Source organism: Nymphaea colorata, chromosome 2 (genome assembly GCF_008831285.2).
Source record: "Nymphaea colorata isolate Beijing-Zhang1983 chromosome 2, ASM883128v2, whole genome shotgun sequence".
Classification (NCBI taxonomy): Eukaryota; Viridiplantae; Streptophyta; class Magnoliopsida; order Nymphaeales; family Nymphaeaceae; genus Nymphaea; species Nymphaea colorata.
The window spans coordinates 1,645,001-1,662,777 of record NC_045139.1 but is presented as its reverse complement, the minus strand read 5'-3'; the positions used below and the strand labels follow the sequence as shown (position 1 = coordinate 1,662,777).

Here is a 17,777-nt window from a genome sequence, read left to right as displayed (position 1 = left end):
CTTCTTGTTCAGATTTATTGGACTATAAATGGAGAAAACAGCAAAATGAAGAATATGTTGTTAGTCTCAAAGGCGTTTCAACTGTAAGCCCAAGATTACATACATATATAGTGAAACCGTTCCATCATGCCCATCAGAAATTTGCATTTCAATCTTGAAAGAGAGAGAGAAAATTTGCGTTCTTTGTAGTGTAGGCGCAGCTAAAACAAACTACTAAACTATTTTCTCAGTTATGTGAATGTGCATACATTTCTTTGAAACTTTTCAAAGCCATTAACTACTGGTTTGTTATAAAGCATAGACTGAACATGCATGTAATGGGCTTGCTAACTGCATATAATGTGCTCAAACCTTTGCTATTTTCTAGACTTTGAGTTGTAAATTTTGTGAAACATCTGACTTATAAATTTAAACCAAAAGCCAAGGGTCTTCATTACAGTGGTTTGCATTAAGAAAGAGGCCCTCCTAGTTAAGTAGCTTGTGTGAAAATTAGTGCAATCAAATCTCCCATTTTCTACGTCTGAAAAAACAAAGACCTGCAAAGGTCAAAGTACTCTATGATTCAAAAATGAACTTTCTGAGACAATGCTCTCAAAGTTTGGTAGTATGACGAAGACCGTTTGAATTTCTTTCATTTAACTACTTGTTTCTTATGTAATTTCGATAATCAAAGGGGAACATCAAAACGTAAGTATAGCCTGGTAGAAACTTTTTTTTTTAATTTAAGAATCATCGTGTTCAAAAGTCACGTGATTCAAGTGAACCCCTTGGCTTTGTGGTCTCTGAGCGACATAATTTAGAATCACGTGGCATGTGACAGAATAGCATTTGATTATAGTTGCTTGAGACTCAAGGAAGTGCTCCACCAATCTAATAATTTTCAGGGGGAAAGAAAGCGCCCATAATCAAATACCTCGCAGAAAGAAAGAGGGAGAGCCTGTTACGGACTCTCAACCTTTTTTTTTTCGGAAAGCCGCAGGCTAGGAGATTTGGAAGTTTAAAAAAGGAAAAAGTTGGTTGGCTCCTGACATTTCGTATGAAAACGATTTACGGGGACAAACTCAACTGCAGGTTTTTGCTGGCAATCTATGTGCATGGAAGGCGTTGGACGCGTAGAAGTAAAACGTGGACGAGGGGTTGAAAACACATCTCCAACACCCACCTAACAGATTGCAATTTCTGCAGAGTTGGCAGTGTCAGGTGGTGGGTGGTGTTCGTTGTTAAGTTTTCTGAAGCCTCCTCACTTGGCAAAATGCACGGCGAAGGCCATTCTGATCCACCCTTGCGCGCCCTTCCTTGCGCGCCAAGGCCGCAACTGATGGAGCCAGAAGGGAAGGAAGGGTCTGAGAGTGGGAAAGTGGCACCCCGGTTGGGCTTCATCCACCGATCGGGATCGAGGCCTCAGCTCGACCTTACCGGTGCAGCCATTCAGGGGAATTTGGAGGAGAGGAACCCCACAATTGTGCTACCCAACCAGTCTGACGATATCCCGCATCTTGCTATAGATATTGGAGGTTGGATTCTCTTGTTTCTTTAAGCTTCTATTTGATGGTTGGTAGATTCACCCATTTGGCTGATGTTTTTCTTTCTGCCTCTTTTTGTTAGTTTCTCCGTTGTGATGTGGTTATTTCGGTTGATTTGGGTCCAGAAATGCGTTGACTGGATTCAGTTGGGCCGATTTCTTTCTCATTCAAGCGAATTAGTGTAACGACTTCTTTTTTTTGTTCCAGAATCTTGATGAGTTCATGAGTCTAATGGATCTATTCGGCTGCTTCTCTACTGAATCTTTTTGTTCAGTTTGGGTTGTTTTTTTTTTTTCTCTCAGTCTATAGCTGTAAACGTCGAAAAGTTGCATGAGTTCTCTGTCTGGGGATAATTGTCATGAATTGCCGTTCTTTATGGTCTGCTTTCTGCCTTCTGAGCTTGGAATATTGTGTTATAAGTTTTCTGTCTTAGAATAACTGTCGTGGATTGCTGTTCTTTATGGCCTGCTTCTGTCTTCTGAGCTCCGAATATTGTGTTTAGGTTGTTATAAAAAAGAAGTTATTATGCCTTGTTGATGAACTGCTTTCCTCATGCTAGAAAACTAGTATGAATGAATTGTTTGTTCAAGTGAAATTTCAAGAGAGAAGGGGTCTTAAGGATAGCTACTCTCATGGTTGGATCACATTGTGTCTTATGTAGTGTTGCTCCTGGTCTGTCTTACTTCACATGTTGGTGACAAGTTGCTTCCTCTTCGGGGGTAATATTGCTGTTAGCCTTCTAGCGGTATCCTTGCATGCAAAGGAGCGATCCCAAGGTCAGTTCTGCTCGAGGGGATACACATGTAATTGCATGCTCGTACAAGATTAGCTAGTTTACTTGGTGATACAACTGAAATGCAACTGGCCGATAGCATCATTGGCTAGTTCCACAAGCATTAGTCCAGTCAACCTTACCAAGGATGGCCATTGCCTTGTGTCAACCAGCCAACCGGTTACAATCATGATGTTTGCAACATACACTTATAAATTGTTCATTACACAGTATCAGTTGCTGTTTATGGGTGCTATTAGATACATTTTTCCGTTATCTGCATCACAGTTTGTCTCCTCTACACTGTTCCTGGGAGAGGCTGTTCTAGAACACTCAGACCTGTAAGTAAAAGGGCTCTTATGTTTCAGCACTGCTGTCGACTTGCATGTGTGTGTGATGCATTTACTAGGATACTATGGAAAGCTGTAGATGGGTTTACTTTTCCATAATTTAAACCCGTAGCTGTTTGTCATTGTTTTCTGGAATAAAACGTGCATCAATATTGGTACCTTATCATGCTTAGCTGTAGTTTTGAAAGAGATACATGAGAATGCTGAGATCACACTAACGTTTTGTGATGAAGGATTTGAATATTTTGCTAAACCAAATTGATCCAATGCATGGATTTTATGCTACAGGTGAAGTATCTAGAAGTTAGGTGAAGAAATGCATGCAGCTGTTCAGGTTTTTGCTGGGTCATAATCTCTTAAATAATACAGTAGGAATGAATATATAAACATGCTACTGCTCCATGAACATAAACACACATAGACTTTGGAGACCTTCACTATGAAGCTTCTTACATGTAAATGGGTGGGTTTATTTTGTCTCTTTCTGGATAAAGCTATGACTCACTCTGCAATTTTCTATATCATCTGTCAGTTGCTTGATTGGGAGTCTCCAAACGGTTTTCCACTTTCTTTTGGTTCCTCATTGCCAAATATTTTTTTTTTCTGTTAGTTCTTGTTTCTGTAATTTCTTTGATGCACTTTCATCTTACCTATTGAATTAATAATTTCTGTCCTTTTTTCTGCTGTCAGGATCTTTGATAAAGTTAGTGTATTTTTCAAGGCATGAGGACTATACAACTGATGATAACACATGGCGATCTTTCAAACATGGATCAGAAGTTCTCAATGGACAAAACAGTAACTATCCCATCCTTGGAGGCCAACTTCATTTTGTAAAATTTGAGACAAGGAATCTTAATGATTGTTTGGAGTTTATTAAATCAAAGCAGCTCCATCATGGTGGTATGTTTTTTGCTTCTTTTTCCTTTGGTTTGTCTTAGTTGAAAGTCTAATGTTTTGTCCAATAAAAGAATCAATGGTAATAAAAATGCATAAGAATTCCCTCTCTGAGTTTAGCCTTGATTACTAGCTGAAGAACTTCATTTTGTTTTCTTCATTTTCAGAAGGTGTACATGGATGTTAGCTTATAACCATTAAGAAATATCATAGCAGAAAATAATCAATAAATAAATATGATTATTATCACTATTTATGTTAGCAAATAAAAAAATTATTTAAAATGGAGCAGAAAAGAAATATCATAAGGAATACCAGAGGAACCACAAGGAGCTTTTTGTCAATTTCTACCGATACATGGACTGTATAAATCATGATATTGCACGATGCTCTTAGCTCTTTCACCAAGATGCTTCAAATCATCTGCTTCATAGGAAAATTTCTGTTAGTATACTGTAACATATCTTTCAATTTTTCATTATAATCTTTGGCTCAATTCGCAACTTTCTTTTTTTGACAGGGCTAGGTTTCCTCACATGCCAACATGAAAATTCATTAAATGAACACGCAACTATTAAGGTAAGTCTTGCTTCCAAGTTTAAATGCTTGATTTGATCTTGCTTTCCATGTTTAAATGCTGGATGGTTTTTTTTTCCTTATTCTTTTATCTGGTGTGGATCTTTTGTGTTGCCATTGTATTTTTGAGGAGCAAAACATGTTCTTGCACATATGTGGAAAACTATTTTAACTTTTAATGTAAATAAATCTGTTAAAGTAGGTCAAAAAAATATGCACTTCTTCTATGTGAAAATATTTATTACCTCAATGCATTAATTAAAATGTCTAATCAAACAACAGTTAAGGTTATTAAATGGCAGAACAACAAAGAAACAGGTAGCAAGTCACAAAGCAATTTATTGTTTATATCACAGTTCACATGACACATAGGCAATGTCATTTGCCATTATGTTTCTTTCTTTATTCCATTAAAGAAGTAAAAGTACGACTTGGAACCAGCCCCAGCTTGAAAGTTTCTTTTCTTAGATAGATATCAGCAGACATTTCTAATTATACTTCTCACACATCTTTTCTGGAAGTGGGAGCTTGGGATGCACCTGTCGTGAAAGTGGATTCACTAGCCCAGTGTACCAGTGTCACTTTCCTGGTTTACCAAATGTTTGGGAGAGCAAAGGTGTATGAGCCACTGGAAAGATGCTGTTAGGAATAGTTTTTAACTTGTGTATGACACTGTTAGGAGTACTTTTTAACTTTAAAGATGCCACTGGAAATCATTGATGGCTAGAAATTTCTTATCCCTCTTTCATTTTTTCTTCTTCCTTTTCGGTTATGGATCATGAAATGTTTTTATCTTTCTTGCCCCTCCTTTATCTTCTAAAGAAATACATCAACTTTCGTATCTCTATACATTGTTGATTAAATTTTCTGTTCACTTGTTTTGTAGGCTACTGGTGGTGGTGCATATAAATTTGCTGATATCTTCAAAGAGAAACTTGCTGTTACACTTGAGAAGGAAGATGAAATAGATTGCCTTGTTGCTGGTGCTAATTTTCTGCTTAAGGTGTAGTAATAGGAATTTTGTGTTGTTGAGTTCCTAAATGGAGCTTTTACAGCATCAGTATGTTTAGAATTCTCTACTCAAGTTAACTAGAGTCTTCACTCGAAAAGAAAAAAAATGAAAAATGAATATCAAATATTATAGCTAAATCTTCATAATATTTTGCAAGCTTGTAATAATTATAGTAAGAAAAAATGTGGAAGCCAAAACTAATATGACCATATATCTATGGGGCTGAATATTATTAATTTGTCTTTCTATCATCAAGATAATTTGGCAAGTTTTGTGTGTCTGACTAAGCGGCCAGTATATATGAATATGTAGACATGTTTAATGATTTTTTAGGCATTGTTCTTTGGGATGCTGGAATGATAAAGCTGCTTACTTTTCATATTGAACATGCAGTCTGTACGCCATGAAGCTTTCACACACATGAACGGACAGAAAGAATTTGTACAGATTGATCAGAATGACCTATTTCCCTATCTTCTTGTTAACATTGGATCTGGTGTGGGTATGATCAAGGTATAAAGATTACATGAACATATGACGCCATGTGAATTGTGACAATAGTTCTTTCATTATTTACAAAAACATATGATTATATGCATCCTCTCTGGAGTTAACTTCAGGTAGATGGAGATGGGAAGTTTCAGCGGGTAAGTGGAACAAATGTCGGAGGTGGTACTTTCTGGGGCCTAGGAAGTCTTCTTACAAATTGCAAAAGGTAGCTTGGAAAAGATTCATTCATCCAGTTATTCGTACTTTCCATCAAATTGCTATGTGCTTTTGTGTTTCCAGCTTTGATGAACTATTGGAGTTAAGCAAGAAGGGAGATAATAGTGCAGTAGACATGCTTGTCGGAGATATATATGGGGGGATGGACTACTCCAAGGTCTGATTTTTTACTCCACTTATATTTGAGTAGACTGTTAAAGATTTGGGATTATCGTTGATTATCCTATTTTTTTTGTTCTCATGTGAGGCTTTGTTTTAACAGCATGTCAACTCTCCTGCTTTGACCCAGTCATCAGTAGATTTACATTGGTTATCTCACTTATTCGTGCTCATGCAAGGCTCATGTTGTTTAGTCTTCTTCTGTTTTAGCAAAGTTCTCAATTAATAATTGATATCTCCAGACAAGCTTTTGATAGGGAGACGTTCCTGCCTTCGATAACAAAAATGTTGAGTGCTGCAAGTTCAAGTAGTTATCACTTAAAACATGACTTCTGCTGAGCACTTCCGTTGTTGAGCTGGTTGACTATACCATATCTTGCACGCTGAAACTTCAATATTATGTGTGTGTGTGTGTGTGTATGTATGAACGTGGAAGCAAGGAAATAGTTAGTCATATAATATATATATATATATATATATATATATATATATATATTATGTGGCAAAAGCGGCATAGATTGACTGAACTTTATGTTGATGATGTTTTGGTGCTAATACTTTTCCTTCCTTCTTTGCTATCAATTGTTTCAGATTGGCCTGTCAAAAACAAACACAGCATCTAGTTTTGGGAAGCCAACTTCTGAAAATAAAGATCTCTCAGACTATAGACCTGAGGATATTTCTCTCTCTCTTCTACGCATGATTTCATACAACATTGGCCAGGTATTCACCATTTTCAGCTAAATATATCTTCTTTCAGTCAACATTAACTGTATTGCTATCTCCTGTAATGCCACTGATCTGGCTCTATTTTCTAGAGTATTAAGAAACCTTTAGATATCAGTATAAGTAATTTTATTTGTCTTTTCTTTGCAAGTGATGCTGCAAAATTCATTCATAGGGTTCTGGTGTATACTGTTGTATATCCTTTTGGATGATCGTGAGTCTGCAGTATGATGAGCACTAGTTTTGAATGTTAACGCATCTTGACACAATGGTGCCAAGAATGAAGATGAAACTTGAGCCTGTATAATGTTTCTGAGATGTACACTTGTTTTTCTGCCTTTTCTTTAAAAGAAAATAGATGATATTCACTGGTTCTCCATGAATGATCTCAGCTAAGAATAGGTCTCAAAGTGTTCATGGAAACTGTTAGCGCATTGAACTTAGGCATGGCATAGACATAAACTACTTCAATTTGTGAGATGCACATTTAACCTACTTGAATTTGTTCTCTTGCTAGGCTTGCTTTTATATTCGTATCCAATTGGTCTATAATTGTTAATCTGCGGTCCAAGCTTTGTTATTTGATTTCTAATTTTATTCACACACATATTCCCTGCAAATTTGAAACCCTTTTCATTCATGGAAGCATGAAATGAGATTGTTCTCAAACCTATAGCCATGGTTTCTCCTGTGTTTGGATTATCACTAATTTTCTGCTTCTAGTCCATGGTTTCAAGCTTGATTTCTTTCTTGTACTTAAGACCTCTCTGTTTTCAGTCTGATTGTTACCTCATGCAGTAGTTCTTATCCTTGCTGTTTGTCTACTAGATTTCTCACTTGATCGCACTACGTTATGGGCTCAAGAGGATTTTTTTTGGTGGCTTTTTTATACGTGGCCATGCCTACACTATGGATACAATTTCATTAGCAGTTCGTTTCTGGTAATTTTTTTATGGCAAGAGTAACCTTATGAAATTCTAGAACATTTCTATTTTTTCTATTACAGACAATGGGCTTGTCTAAGCAAATGACAAGAAAACATTCTCAGCTTTCTTTCTGCAATTTTATGTTCCTGACTAAGTTAAAATCCATAGCATACCTTGACATTTTTGTAAGTTTCAGTTCATAATTTCCCATATATGACATCAGGTCAAAAGGTGAGGCAAAGGCAATGTTTTTACGCCATGAAGGTTTTTTGGGGGCTCTGGGTGCATTTATGAGTTATCACAACCATGGTCTTGAGGATCTGATGGCCCATCAATTTGTTGAAAAATTTCCAATGGCCACTCCTTATGTGGGAGCAAAGATTCCTGTACCACCTCTTGGAGATCTGAATGAAAAGGTAACTGTGGTTCATAATTTTATTATTACTTATTATCTTCAAAATGTTTAGGTCCACATAGTTTGTGGAATATTGCCATTCATTTTTTGGGAAGCCAAAATGAGGTGCATTTATATTGTTTAAGGCACTATTGTTCCTTGTACTAATGATACATTTGTAGGGTTTTGTTTCCATTAGATCGAGCATTTTATTTCTTTATTTTTTACCTTCTATTATCTCTCTTGTTTCTATAATTTGTTCTGTTTATAATTCAGATATCTTGGTTGGAGAAATTTGAACTCGAAAGCACTAAAATCACTGCACCTGTGCCACTGGCTCCACCTGCAATGACAGGATTCAGTGGCCCTGAGAGGCCTCTGTCCAAAGAAAGCATTCTAAGTTCAGATGCAAGTGCTGCTTTAAATGTTGGCGTACTGCATCTGGTTCCTTCAATGGAGGCGTTTCCACTACTGGCAGATCCAAAGATGTAAGTGATACCTCTTTTTAGTTGCCTATGTTAGTGATGCTTTTAACAAGATTTTGAGCTTCTATGATTGGTTAATCTTACCTCAACCCTGTTTTGCTGTTGAATTTGTCACATTGCTATTTCCATGTGACTACATGCATCGATTACATTTCAACATGAAAAACTATGTTTTGGACTTTGGAAAGACATCACAATTCTGGTTTGTGAAGCAAAATACTGGTTAGCAGGAAGATCGTAATGAACTGTTCCCTGTACTTAAATGACTGCCCTACCCTTTATATTCTAGAGTATGAATAGAGCTATGGGTTGAAAACTAGTTAAGAAAACCCACTGAAGGATTAATTGGGGTTCTTGTTTATTTGCTGAATTTCCCAACTAAGTGCAAATCTTGTGCTGTTGAATGACTTTGCGTGTGTTTATGAAACCATTTTTTTCAGTTACTAATTGCTTTTTCATTCTTGATGCTGTAATTCCTGCTTATTTTTGTATACTTGTTTGAATTTCAGTCTCTAAGAAAGTACCAATATTACCTACAGGTATGAGCCAAACACAGTTGACCTTTCTGACCAAGGTGAACTTGGGTAAGTGATGTATCATTTTTCTATTGTCCAAAGAACTTGGATGTTTTATTTTTCAAAATATGGACAATATACTTGCTTATTTTGTAGATAATCCAATAATAAGTTATTTAGCTTAAATGTAGTCCTTTATTTCTAGGTATTGGTTGAATGTCTTATCCGAGCATTTACCTGACCTTGTTGATAAGGTAAATTTTGTCTCTTTCTAACATTTTCATGGTCTGCATTTTCTGACTTAGTTTAGCACATGTTTGTATTGGTTCACAACAATGTGTGCAAATGTGTTAATTTAGTGGCCTTGATGGATACATTTGCACTTTCCCCACTTCTAGGGAGAGCTTTACAACATTAATGGAAAACATGGATAATCATAAGGACAAATTGGGAACAGTCCATTTTCTTTATTGTGTAATGCTTCTGCATGGATTTTTAGTTCTTACTTAACAATTTCGTGTCTTAAGCACTTACTGCTTCTTAGGGAGAACCACCTAACGTTCTAAATGAAAAGCTGAAGTAACTTTTCATTATCCCCATTGAATAGATGACTTGCTACTGGATGGTTGTTGTTTCAGCTTTTTCTTGGTATTTTGTCTTATTATGGTTTTTCTCCATTTTTTTTTACTTTTATAAAGGGATCATAAGTGCATCAACAATATGTTTTTGCATCAAGTCTTGTTCTTATCTGCACAGCTTTGTGCATGAATTTCCATGTCGAAATGCGCTTCAAAATTTTCATTAGGAACATATACAAAACCTTTCTTTGCGGATTTTGTCAAATTTTACAGCCACAAGCTTACTTGTTGGTTGTCCTTGTAGGCAATAGCCAGTGAAGGTGGTACAGATGATGCAAAAAGGAGAGGAGTTGCATTTTCTAGTGCATTTTCTGCACACTTAGCCAGGTAATATTGGACTATGGTTTTATTGTCAATGACCATTCCTTGGGATCAACTTACTTGGTTAGCTATGTGACAACTTTGGGTGGCCAGTACGTAGGCATTGTAATGAGTCACACCTTCAAAGTATTCCACTTAGCTTTCGTCTTCATTTGATTAACTGAATCTTGCATTTGTGCTGACTTAGGCTGCTTGGTAGCTGGTTTAGTTTCGGATGAAAGACAGGTTACTTAGTCATGTAAATGTAGCTTCATGTATTCTTTGAATTTCCAGCAAGTGTATTCCTAAAGGTTCCTAGTGGTGGTGTTTAATTCTTTGATTTTTTTGTAACATTTGTCCAATTGTTAATAGGGTGTGCCTGTTACCAGAAAATCTCTCTCTCCCTCCCTCACTTTCTCTCTCTCTCCCCACTCTTTTGTTACTCTCTCTGCCAGATGCCATGCTTAATCTCATGAGAAAAAGTGAACCATCTTAACTTAATGCTGTTTGTCCCTCCTGCATTTCTTATTTCCTCTTGAACTTTTTTTTTATAACCTAAAAGGTTTACTGCATTGTCAGATTAAAAGGCATTCAGAGTAATTTCTTGGGTTCTGTTGCAATTTGATCAATTAGAGAATGCCTTCTGTTCATAGTCTGACTGAAAAAGGAAAATGCTCACAAAACCTTGGTTGCACAATTAACAGGAACTATATCCTAGACAAGACAAAAGAGGAAATAGACCACTCAATAAGTATCCATTCAAGGATTTCTCTTATGAGTTATGAGGAATTTATATTTGTTATTAATTTTTTGGAAGGGAGAACTGAGAAGGAGAAAAGGCGATCCAATCATAATTTAGTGATGAGGATATGTTTATTGTAGATTATAACCATAAATTCTGATCTGAGCCATATCAGGAGGAAACTTGAGTTTCCAATGGAATCCTTTGTGATCTTTTGATGCAGCTTTCTGTGTATTGAGAATCCTACAAATGTATCTTCATCTTCTTGACCAAAGTTTTTTCTAATTTTGTTATTTTACACACTTTTATTTCTTATTTTTAGACTTCTTCCACTTATACAGAACACTTTTGCATATGCTATGTGGCCTATCCTTGTACCAATAGAGATTGTGTCAATGCCTTTCATGTATAGCTTCATGTAACAAACCTGAGCACCAAGGTGTGAAATCCAAAGTATTTAATGTGTCAAACTAGTCTAGTTTGGTTATAATAATTTCCTAAATTGGTTAATAAGGTAATTTTCGCTGAAAATATGATCTTGTATGTTCAACTGCAAATTTTATGCATGTCGGACATTGCTCTTATGTGTACATTGTCTGTGGCGATTTCAGTGTCATTTTGTTCATTTGAAATGAATTGGATACCTATGATGCATTTATCATCTACTTTAAAATGCAGTCACATGTTTTCCTGTTCTGTATTCTGATACCTTTTAGTCCAGGTTAAGGGAAGAACCTGCTGCATATGGAAAGTTGGGTCTAGCAAATCTTTTAGAGCTTAGGGAAGAATGCTTGAGAGAGTTCCACTTCTCAGATGCATATTGGGTCATCAAGCAGAGGTGAGTAACGGTGTGAAGATGTTATTTTCTCTTTTTTTTTTTTTTTATGGTAACCCTACATATATTTTATTTTATATATCTTGTCCATATAAATCTGACATTAGCCGCATTGTGTCATAATTTGCTTGGATAGTGTTTCTTGGTAAAAACTAAAGGGACGTCAAAGAGTTAAGTCATTGAGATGTTTGATGTGAATTACGTTTTTATTTGATGTAACAATAAGGACCATCGCTCTGGTTACTGTAATTTCTATTTCGTGCCTTGAACATGCAGGGAGAATGAGGCGTCTCTGGGAGTTCTTCATGACCTGCTGATGGAACTTGATTCTATGGATGTGGTGTGTATAAAAATGAACTCCTGATATATACATGTTAGCTACAAATAAGATTTCACTTGTATAACTTTAGTGGTCTTCTCTTTAATTTTAAGGTGCTTATCAATCAGCTTGTAATCCACTTTTGTGTCTATCATCCTGTATATAATATTCAGAGACTTCACCTTCTTGATTGTGCAACCTGCCTCTGGATTTAACCCATGACTGGTGGTCTTTTTTTTTTTTGTAGAAAGTAAAGTAATAAGGCAAAAAATGGGAAGCTACCATAGGTTAACGATGCTTATGGCTGAGCTATTTCCTGTCTAACGATACAACTTTAGCATTAGAAATGATTGATGCACCGACAGAAGAGACATGACCACAAAAAGCAGAAATTTATAAAACAAGGACAGTTAAAGAAGAAAATATGGATTCTTGGAAGAACTTCAAACTGCAATACTGAGTACTATAGAACTTAACGGAAAAAAGCATGATAATACCACAATGGGATATGTTTTTGCCTTCTCCCTACATGTAATTTAAGCAACTTACATAAAACTTAAAAAAAAAATCAAACAACAAATTATTGACTAATGCAAACCTGTTCGTTGCATGCCACAGTTCCTTAAAAATTATGTATGTGTTGTCTGTACAAAATTGGATGTGGGTAAATAGGCAGTGAGCAGCATTTCTTTGATGGTTTGACCATGTCCAGAATGATCCTATTATACAATGTCAATGCTGGTATCATATAAGGAGTGCCCACATGATATTGATTATCATTTTTGTCAATTATGTTACTCATGGTATCAAGGTACATGTAAGTGTTGATTATACAGAGGTTATCTCATTGTTTCAGAAGAAGTTTGTATTAGCTTTTAAACTGATCTGGTGCTAAGAATTAACTTTGATCCCTCACAGTTTTGCATGATAAGTTGATATTTGAGTTGTGGAATGCTTAAGTCTGAAAATGATCAGTCACATATTTTTCTATAAGAATACATATGCTGGTCACCTGCATGTCCAAGCACCCATGTAATTGTAATAATTCTGTAATCAAAAGAGAAAAAAGGTTCTTTCTAAATTTCAGTTAGTTCAAATGTCAAGATGTTTTCTTCAGCAGTTCTGTTGACATTTCACAATTCTTAGGAAACTAGGCTTCTAGCCGTTGTTGAGGGGGTCCTTGCTGCCAATATCTTTGACTGGGGAGCTCGTGCCTGTGTGGATCTATATCGTAAAGGCACAATTATTGAAATATATCGTCTGAGTCACAACAAGATGCAGCGGCCTTGGCGGGTGAGTTTCGTCTTTCCAGCAATACTAACCTAATTGAAGTGTAAGACCTTTTGCATCAGTTCTTTCCATGCTCAGTTTGGTCGCTTGTCATATGTACTCCAGTTATGTGTGGTTTCAGGTTGATGATTTTGATTTGTTCAAAGAAAGACTGTTAGGATCTCCAGAGAAGAAGACAACACCATATAAAAGAGCTTTGCTTTTTGTGGATAATTCTGGTGCAGACATAGTTCTAGGCATGCTCCCATTGGCACGAGAACTGTTACGGCGAGGAACTGAGGTATGCTATTTACTAATGAAAAATGTTGTCTGAAGCTTATCACTGGATATTTTGGTATTTGGAAGATCATGGTATATTATCAGTTTAGTGCATAAGTAGTTGCTTCATTTTATTGAGGAGTTGTTGGCAACCTTTCCCAAGGAGGTGGCTAGGAGATTCGGTCCATCACCAATTACAACTCTTTCAACGAGTCTGATTTCCTCATTTATGTTCAACTCAATTAATCTAGAGTGGCGAGGTCTCTAATTTGTTTTCCATCATGTGAAACAATTCTGTGAAAAATAAGAAACCTGATTTTTCTAGTGTTGCTAGGTTTTCCAAGATTTGCATTGACCAGATTTGTTGATGAAATTATAGCATATCTTCCATCAAAGGGATTTGTTTTGACGTTCCTGCATCAGTCATAAGGCCAAGATATAAGACCATTTTTCATGTGACGCAGTTACTCTCTCTGTTCAGTCGAGTAGGGAATATAAGAGCACCTTTCAGATCAGATATACATTAAGAAATTCTGGCAGATGTGCTTGTTTCTGCTACGGAAATCTGGATATTTCCATTATATTTCATTTCAAACATAAACCTGTGCTTCTTTTTCATCATTATTGTGAAGTATTGCATTCTCCACTGCTATCTAAGTTATTTGTACTGCATCTCAGCGAACATCTATGCAATATCAACATGTTAAATTTTACATACTCGTGCAATTTCATGTGAATGTGACTGTAATTATGGGGCTTAACTGTGGTTATACACTAGAAACATTTTCTAACCTAACCATGAAAGAACTTGCATTTTATAACCACATTTTGATTCAATCTGGACATTCATCTGAACATTTGATTTCATCAATTCAAACTCTCCTTTGAAGTAAATGAACCATTGATACCAATCTATACGGTTATCCACATTGTGGTCTGTGATTCTACGTTAGAGATTTGTCTCCCCTCTTTCTCTCTCTTACACACACAAGTGCACATGTTTGCATGCTAGTATGCTGATCATAAGTTATGGAGTCAAATAGGAGATATTCCTTGTTGCTAGTAATTCATAATGTCCACTAAGAGAAAAATAGATGGGCAAATCCGACATCTAGCAGAACTTAAAGTAATGGTAACTAATCAATGAAATTTAAGTTTCAATCATTGCTTTATCAGATGAATGCAAAAAATTAATCATACATTGTGTGATCCATAATTTTGAGGCTGTGATGGAAACACAAAAAGCCATTCAAACCTGCATATAATCTTCGATACTGGAGGTTTCCAGAAATGAGTCACAGGAATACCTGTAGTTAAAAAGTCACAAGGTCACATACCTTTGCATATGGACAATTTAAAATCATCTGCCTTATTGGGATGTCCCATCTGATAAATGTTCGTGGTGCTTAGCTACAAATTATACTTTTCATTCACTTGGCCTGGCTTATTTCATTTCGCAGGGTTTTATCACATAATTTTTCCTATCCCCTTTTGGGTTAAAAGAGGACATCCTACAATATGTATTCTAGGGAATTGTAGATAGTCATATATTTTGCTATAAGCATCCTAACTTGGCCCTGTGATGTTACATAATCAATGTAGCTACACTCATCTGTTTACTCTTTTGCAGGTGGTTTTAGTTGCAAATTCATTGCCTGCCTTAAATGATGTCACTGCAAGTGAAATACCTGAAATAGTGTCTAAGGCTGCTAAGGTTCGGTATTTATGGTTATATTTTTATATTTTGCTGCAATTTCCTATTCCATCGTCTGCATTATAATAAGTAATTCAGTTCTCTTCATATTACTATTTATTTAGTGTGCCTGTGGTCTTCATTGTGGAGAGTTGGTTGAGAATTATCATCTGCCTGATTCTTCCTCTCTGACCTGTACAGCACTGTGATATCCTTCAGAAGGCAGCTGAATCTGGTGGACTTCTAGTAGATGCAACTGCCAAGGTTGATGACACGTCTGGGAAAGATTTGTCTTCTGTAGCGTCTTTATGGGTTGTTGAAAATGGCCATGGGAGCCCATGCATTGACTTCAGACAAATTAGTCCAGATCTTGCTTCTGTTGCAAAAGACGCAGACCTGGTGAGATTTTGCTTCTAAACACTGGGAAGGATAGTTCTCATTTTTGTCCATGTTTTGTTTATCATTTTCACACCTTTTTTGATAGCTAAAAGTCTTTCATCGTTTTTTAGTTCTCCATCAGAATAAATTGTATTTTGCTTAGAAGGATTACTAATTGACGATCTGCACAAAATCAGATAAATTCAATCATACAAGTTCCGTTTATGATAGTATGCAGCCAAGACTTGCATTTGACAATACCTTCACCTTAATGGTGGTAGAGGCAAATATTTTACCGGATACTTTAAAGGCTAATCCTTTGGTGAATCACATCCGACAATAATTTTGAAATCATTCTCTTGAAGAGTATTTTGGTCTCATGTCTGATACATGAGTAGAAACTTTTGCACGGTTTTCATGAGCTTCTATAATACTGGACGGCAGTTAAAGCAATGGCTAGTCCTTGGTGCACAAAACACATTGTTCCTTCTGTCAAGTAGTTATATAATACCTGTATGTAATGCGATGAAAATTCAAAAGTATTTTATTTAGTTTCATTCCTGGGAGAATATTCATGGTCGTTCTAACATGGAATAAATGCCCAGTCATTCTAAGGTCTTTCATCACTTAGAATCACCAGAAGTTGAATGGTGGAGCTGTGTAGGAAGTACTTTATGACCTCAGTGACAAATTATTTGCCCTGCCTTAGTTCTTTAAGTTGGGTGTTTAGATTCTTCATTGTGCTAGACGGCTTTATGACTTACATATTCAAGTGGTGCGTTTGTGCTTCGCGTTCTATGAGATATGTTTTGGTTGCTGGACACCTTTTTCTGATGGAACTGCTATTTACTAAGATGCCACATGGTGTAGATCATCTTGGAAGGCATGGGTCGTGCTCTGCACACCAACTTCAATGCCCGTTTCAAATGTGATGCTCTGAAAGTAAGCAAATTCTTGTTTTGGCCTTCTAATCATTCATGTGCACCATGATTCTGCTCCTCAAAGTTTAAGTTAAACTCGTTGGTCAGCTGATACGTGGAAAACTCTTTATTTTTTCAGCTTGCTATGTTGAAGAATCAGAGATTGGCTGCGCAGCTTGTAAATGGGAACATATACGACTGTGTCTGCCGGTATGAACCTGCTTCCTGAGGAGAGCTACACATGCAAAGAGTTCAATTGTTCATTAGATTATTACAATATGATGAGTATTATAATGATTGATGAGCCTCTTAAAAAGCTCCTCAGGACTAAACAGAAAGATGGCAGTTTGTGAATTGTTCGGGACGTCGTGCCTGGTAACAAGCCAATACACTTCAGGTTTTGTACTTTGATGTGCTATCCTATGATCATATCATAAGCTTAATGATGTAAATGAATAATGTAAAAGCCTATTGCTCTAAAATTATGGAAGCAGAAGTTAGAAGTTCCTTGAGTTCCTCTTTATAATTCTTGTAGCGATTTGATCAATGTCTTGCAAGTCGGCGAGTTTCAGTTGAGACCAGGCAACAAGCACCGTTGTTTGAAAATCTGATTGCCTTTTGCTCTTGACCGGGGCTTTTCTCATCTTTTCTGTCAAAATCCTTACAGCCAAACAAGGGAAAATCTCAAAACCACAACCATTTATATCAGGCTCCAAATTTAGGCCTGACCCATTAAATGTAAATTCAGGACATTTAATTAGCGACGCAAGTGGTCAATGTTTCCTAATGTGAGAATGGCTTGACAATAGCATCGTCTTTAAAATTCTACAAGATTAATAACATGTAACTAAGTACTGTGCATCTTTACTGGTTGTAAGCTGTCTACAAGATGGTTTAAGATCAAACGCTTTAGTCTACTTCGGTTTTGTTGTAACAGCTATTGGATTTACATTCAATCTTGAGCTGAGAATTGGGTTCAACATGCGAAGACACACATCTTACAAGGCAGATTATGCTTTTAACGCTCCACATAACCTTGTGGAATCTGGTGGAGCTAAACCTGCATCAGCCATGCATCATATGGGTAGGCAGATGCGGGTGGTGGATATTAACAACGCTACTTTGTTAAATTTTCACTTGCCTCTGACCAATTATGAGTTTTCGGTTCGGGTCTGTATGAGCATGCTCCAATCCGCCCGGTCTGCATCACTCATTGGTACATTTGGACCAAAAATTTCGGTTTCTAATCCGGGTCAAAATCGTTCAACTTTATCAGGTACGAGCACAGCCCGATCCATTAAACTTCACCGATATAAGCGTGGCAACCAAGAGGCCAACGGCCA

General features: G+C 36.6%; 1 protein-coding gene across 3 annotated transcripts; it reads left to right on the top strand.

Moving 5' to 3' along the window:
- Nucleotides 1–903: 903 nt before the first annotated feature.
- LOC116247711 (pantothenate kinase 2-like) lies at nt 904–16,941 on the top strand. Of its 3 annotated transcripts, none has more exons than XM_031619975.2 (22): nt 904–1,514; nt 3,336–3,443; nt 4,063–4,121; nt 5,005–5,121; nt 5,524–5,643; nt 5,751–5,845; nt 5,920–6,013; nt 6,607–6,738; nt 7,570–7,682; nt 7,891–8,083; nt 8,338–8,549; nt 9,086–9,130; nt 9,267–9,315; nt 9,944–10,026; nt 11,463–11,579; nt 11,853–11,916; nt 13,042–13,188; nt 13,307–13,465; nt 15,074–15,157; nt 15,338–15,535; nt 16,385–16,456; nt 16,574–16,941. In XM_031619975.2, exons 1-22 carry the CDS (start codon nt 1,253–1,255, stop codon nt 16,661–16,663), a joined length of 2,613 nt encoding a protein of 870 aa, XP_031475835.1. In that variant the 5' UTR covers nt 904–1,252; the 3' UTR covers nt 16,664–16,941. The 3 variants fall into 3 exon arrangements, with proteins under 3 accessions (XP_031475835.1, XP_031475834.1, XP_031475836.1); XM_031619974.2 differs by having other exon boundaries at nt 3,336–3,548; XM_031619976.2 differs by lacking the exons at nt 9,267–9,315; nt 9,944–10,026 and having other exon boundaries at nt 3,336–3,548.
- The last annotated feature ends 836 nt before the right edge of the window (nt 16,942–17,777 follow it).

What these genes read in the sequence shown, in the direction of transcription:
- LOC116247711 (XM_031619974.2), top strand. Translation starts at nt 1,253, where the DNA reads ATGCACGGCGAAGGCCATTCTGATCCACCCTTGCGCGCCCTTCCTTGC. An exon ending in TCATTAGCAGTTCGTTTCTG is followed by an intron (nt 7,683 to 7,890) that starts GTAATTTTTTTA and finishes ATATGACATCAG; the next exon opens with GTCAAAAGGTGAGGCAAAGG. An exon ending in AACTTGATTCTATGGATGTG is followed by an intron (nt 11,917 to 13,041) that starts GTGTGTATAAAA and finishes CACAATTCTTAG; the next exon opens with GAAACTAGGCTTCTAGCCGT.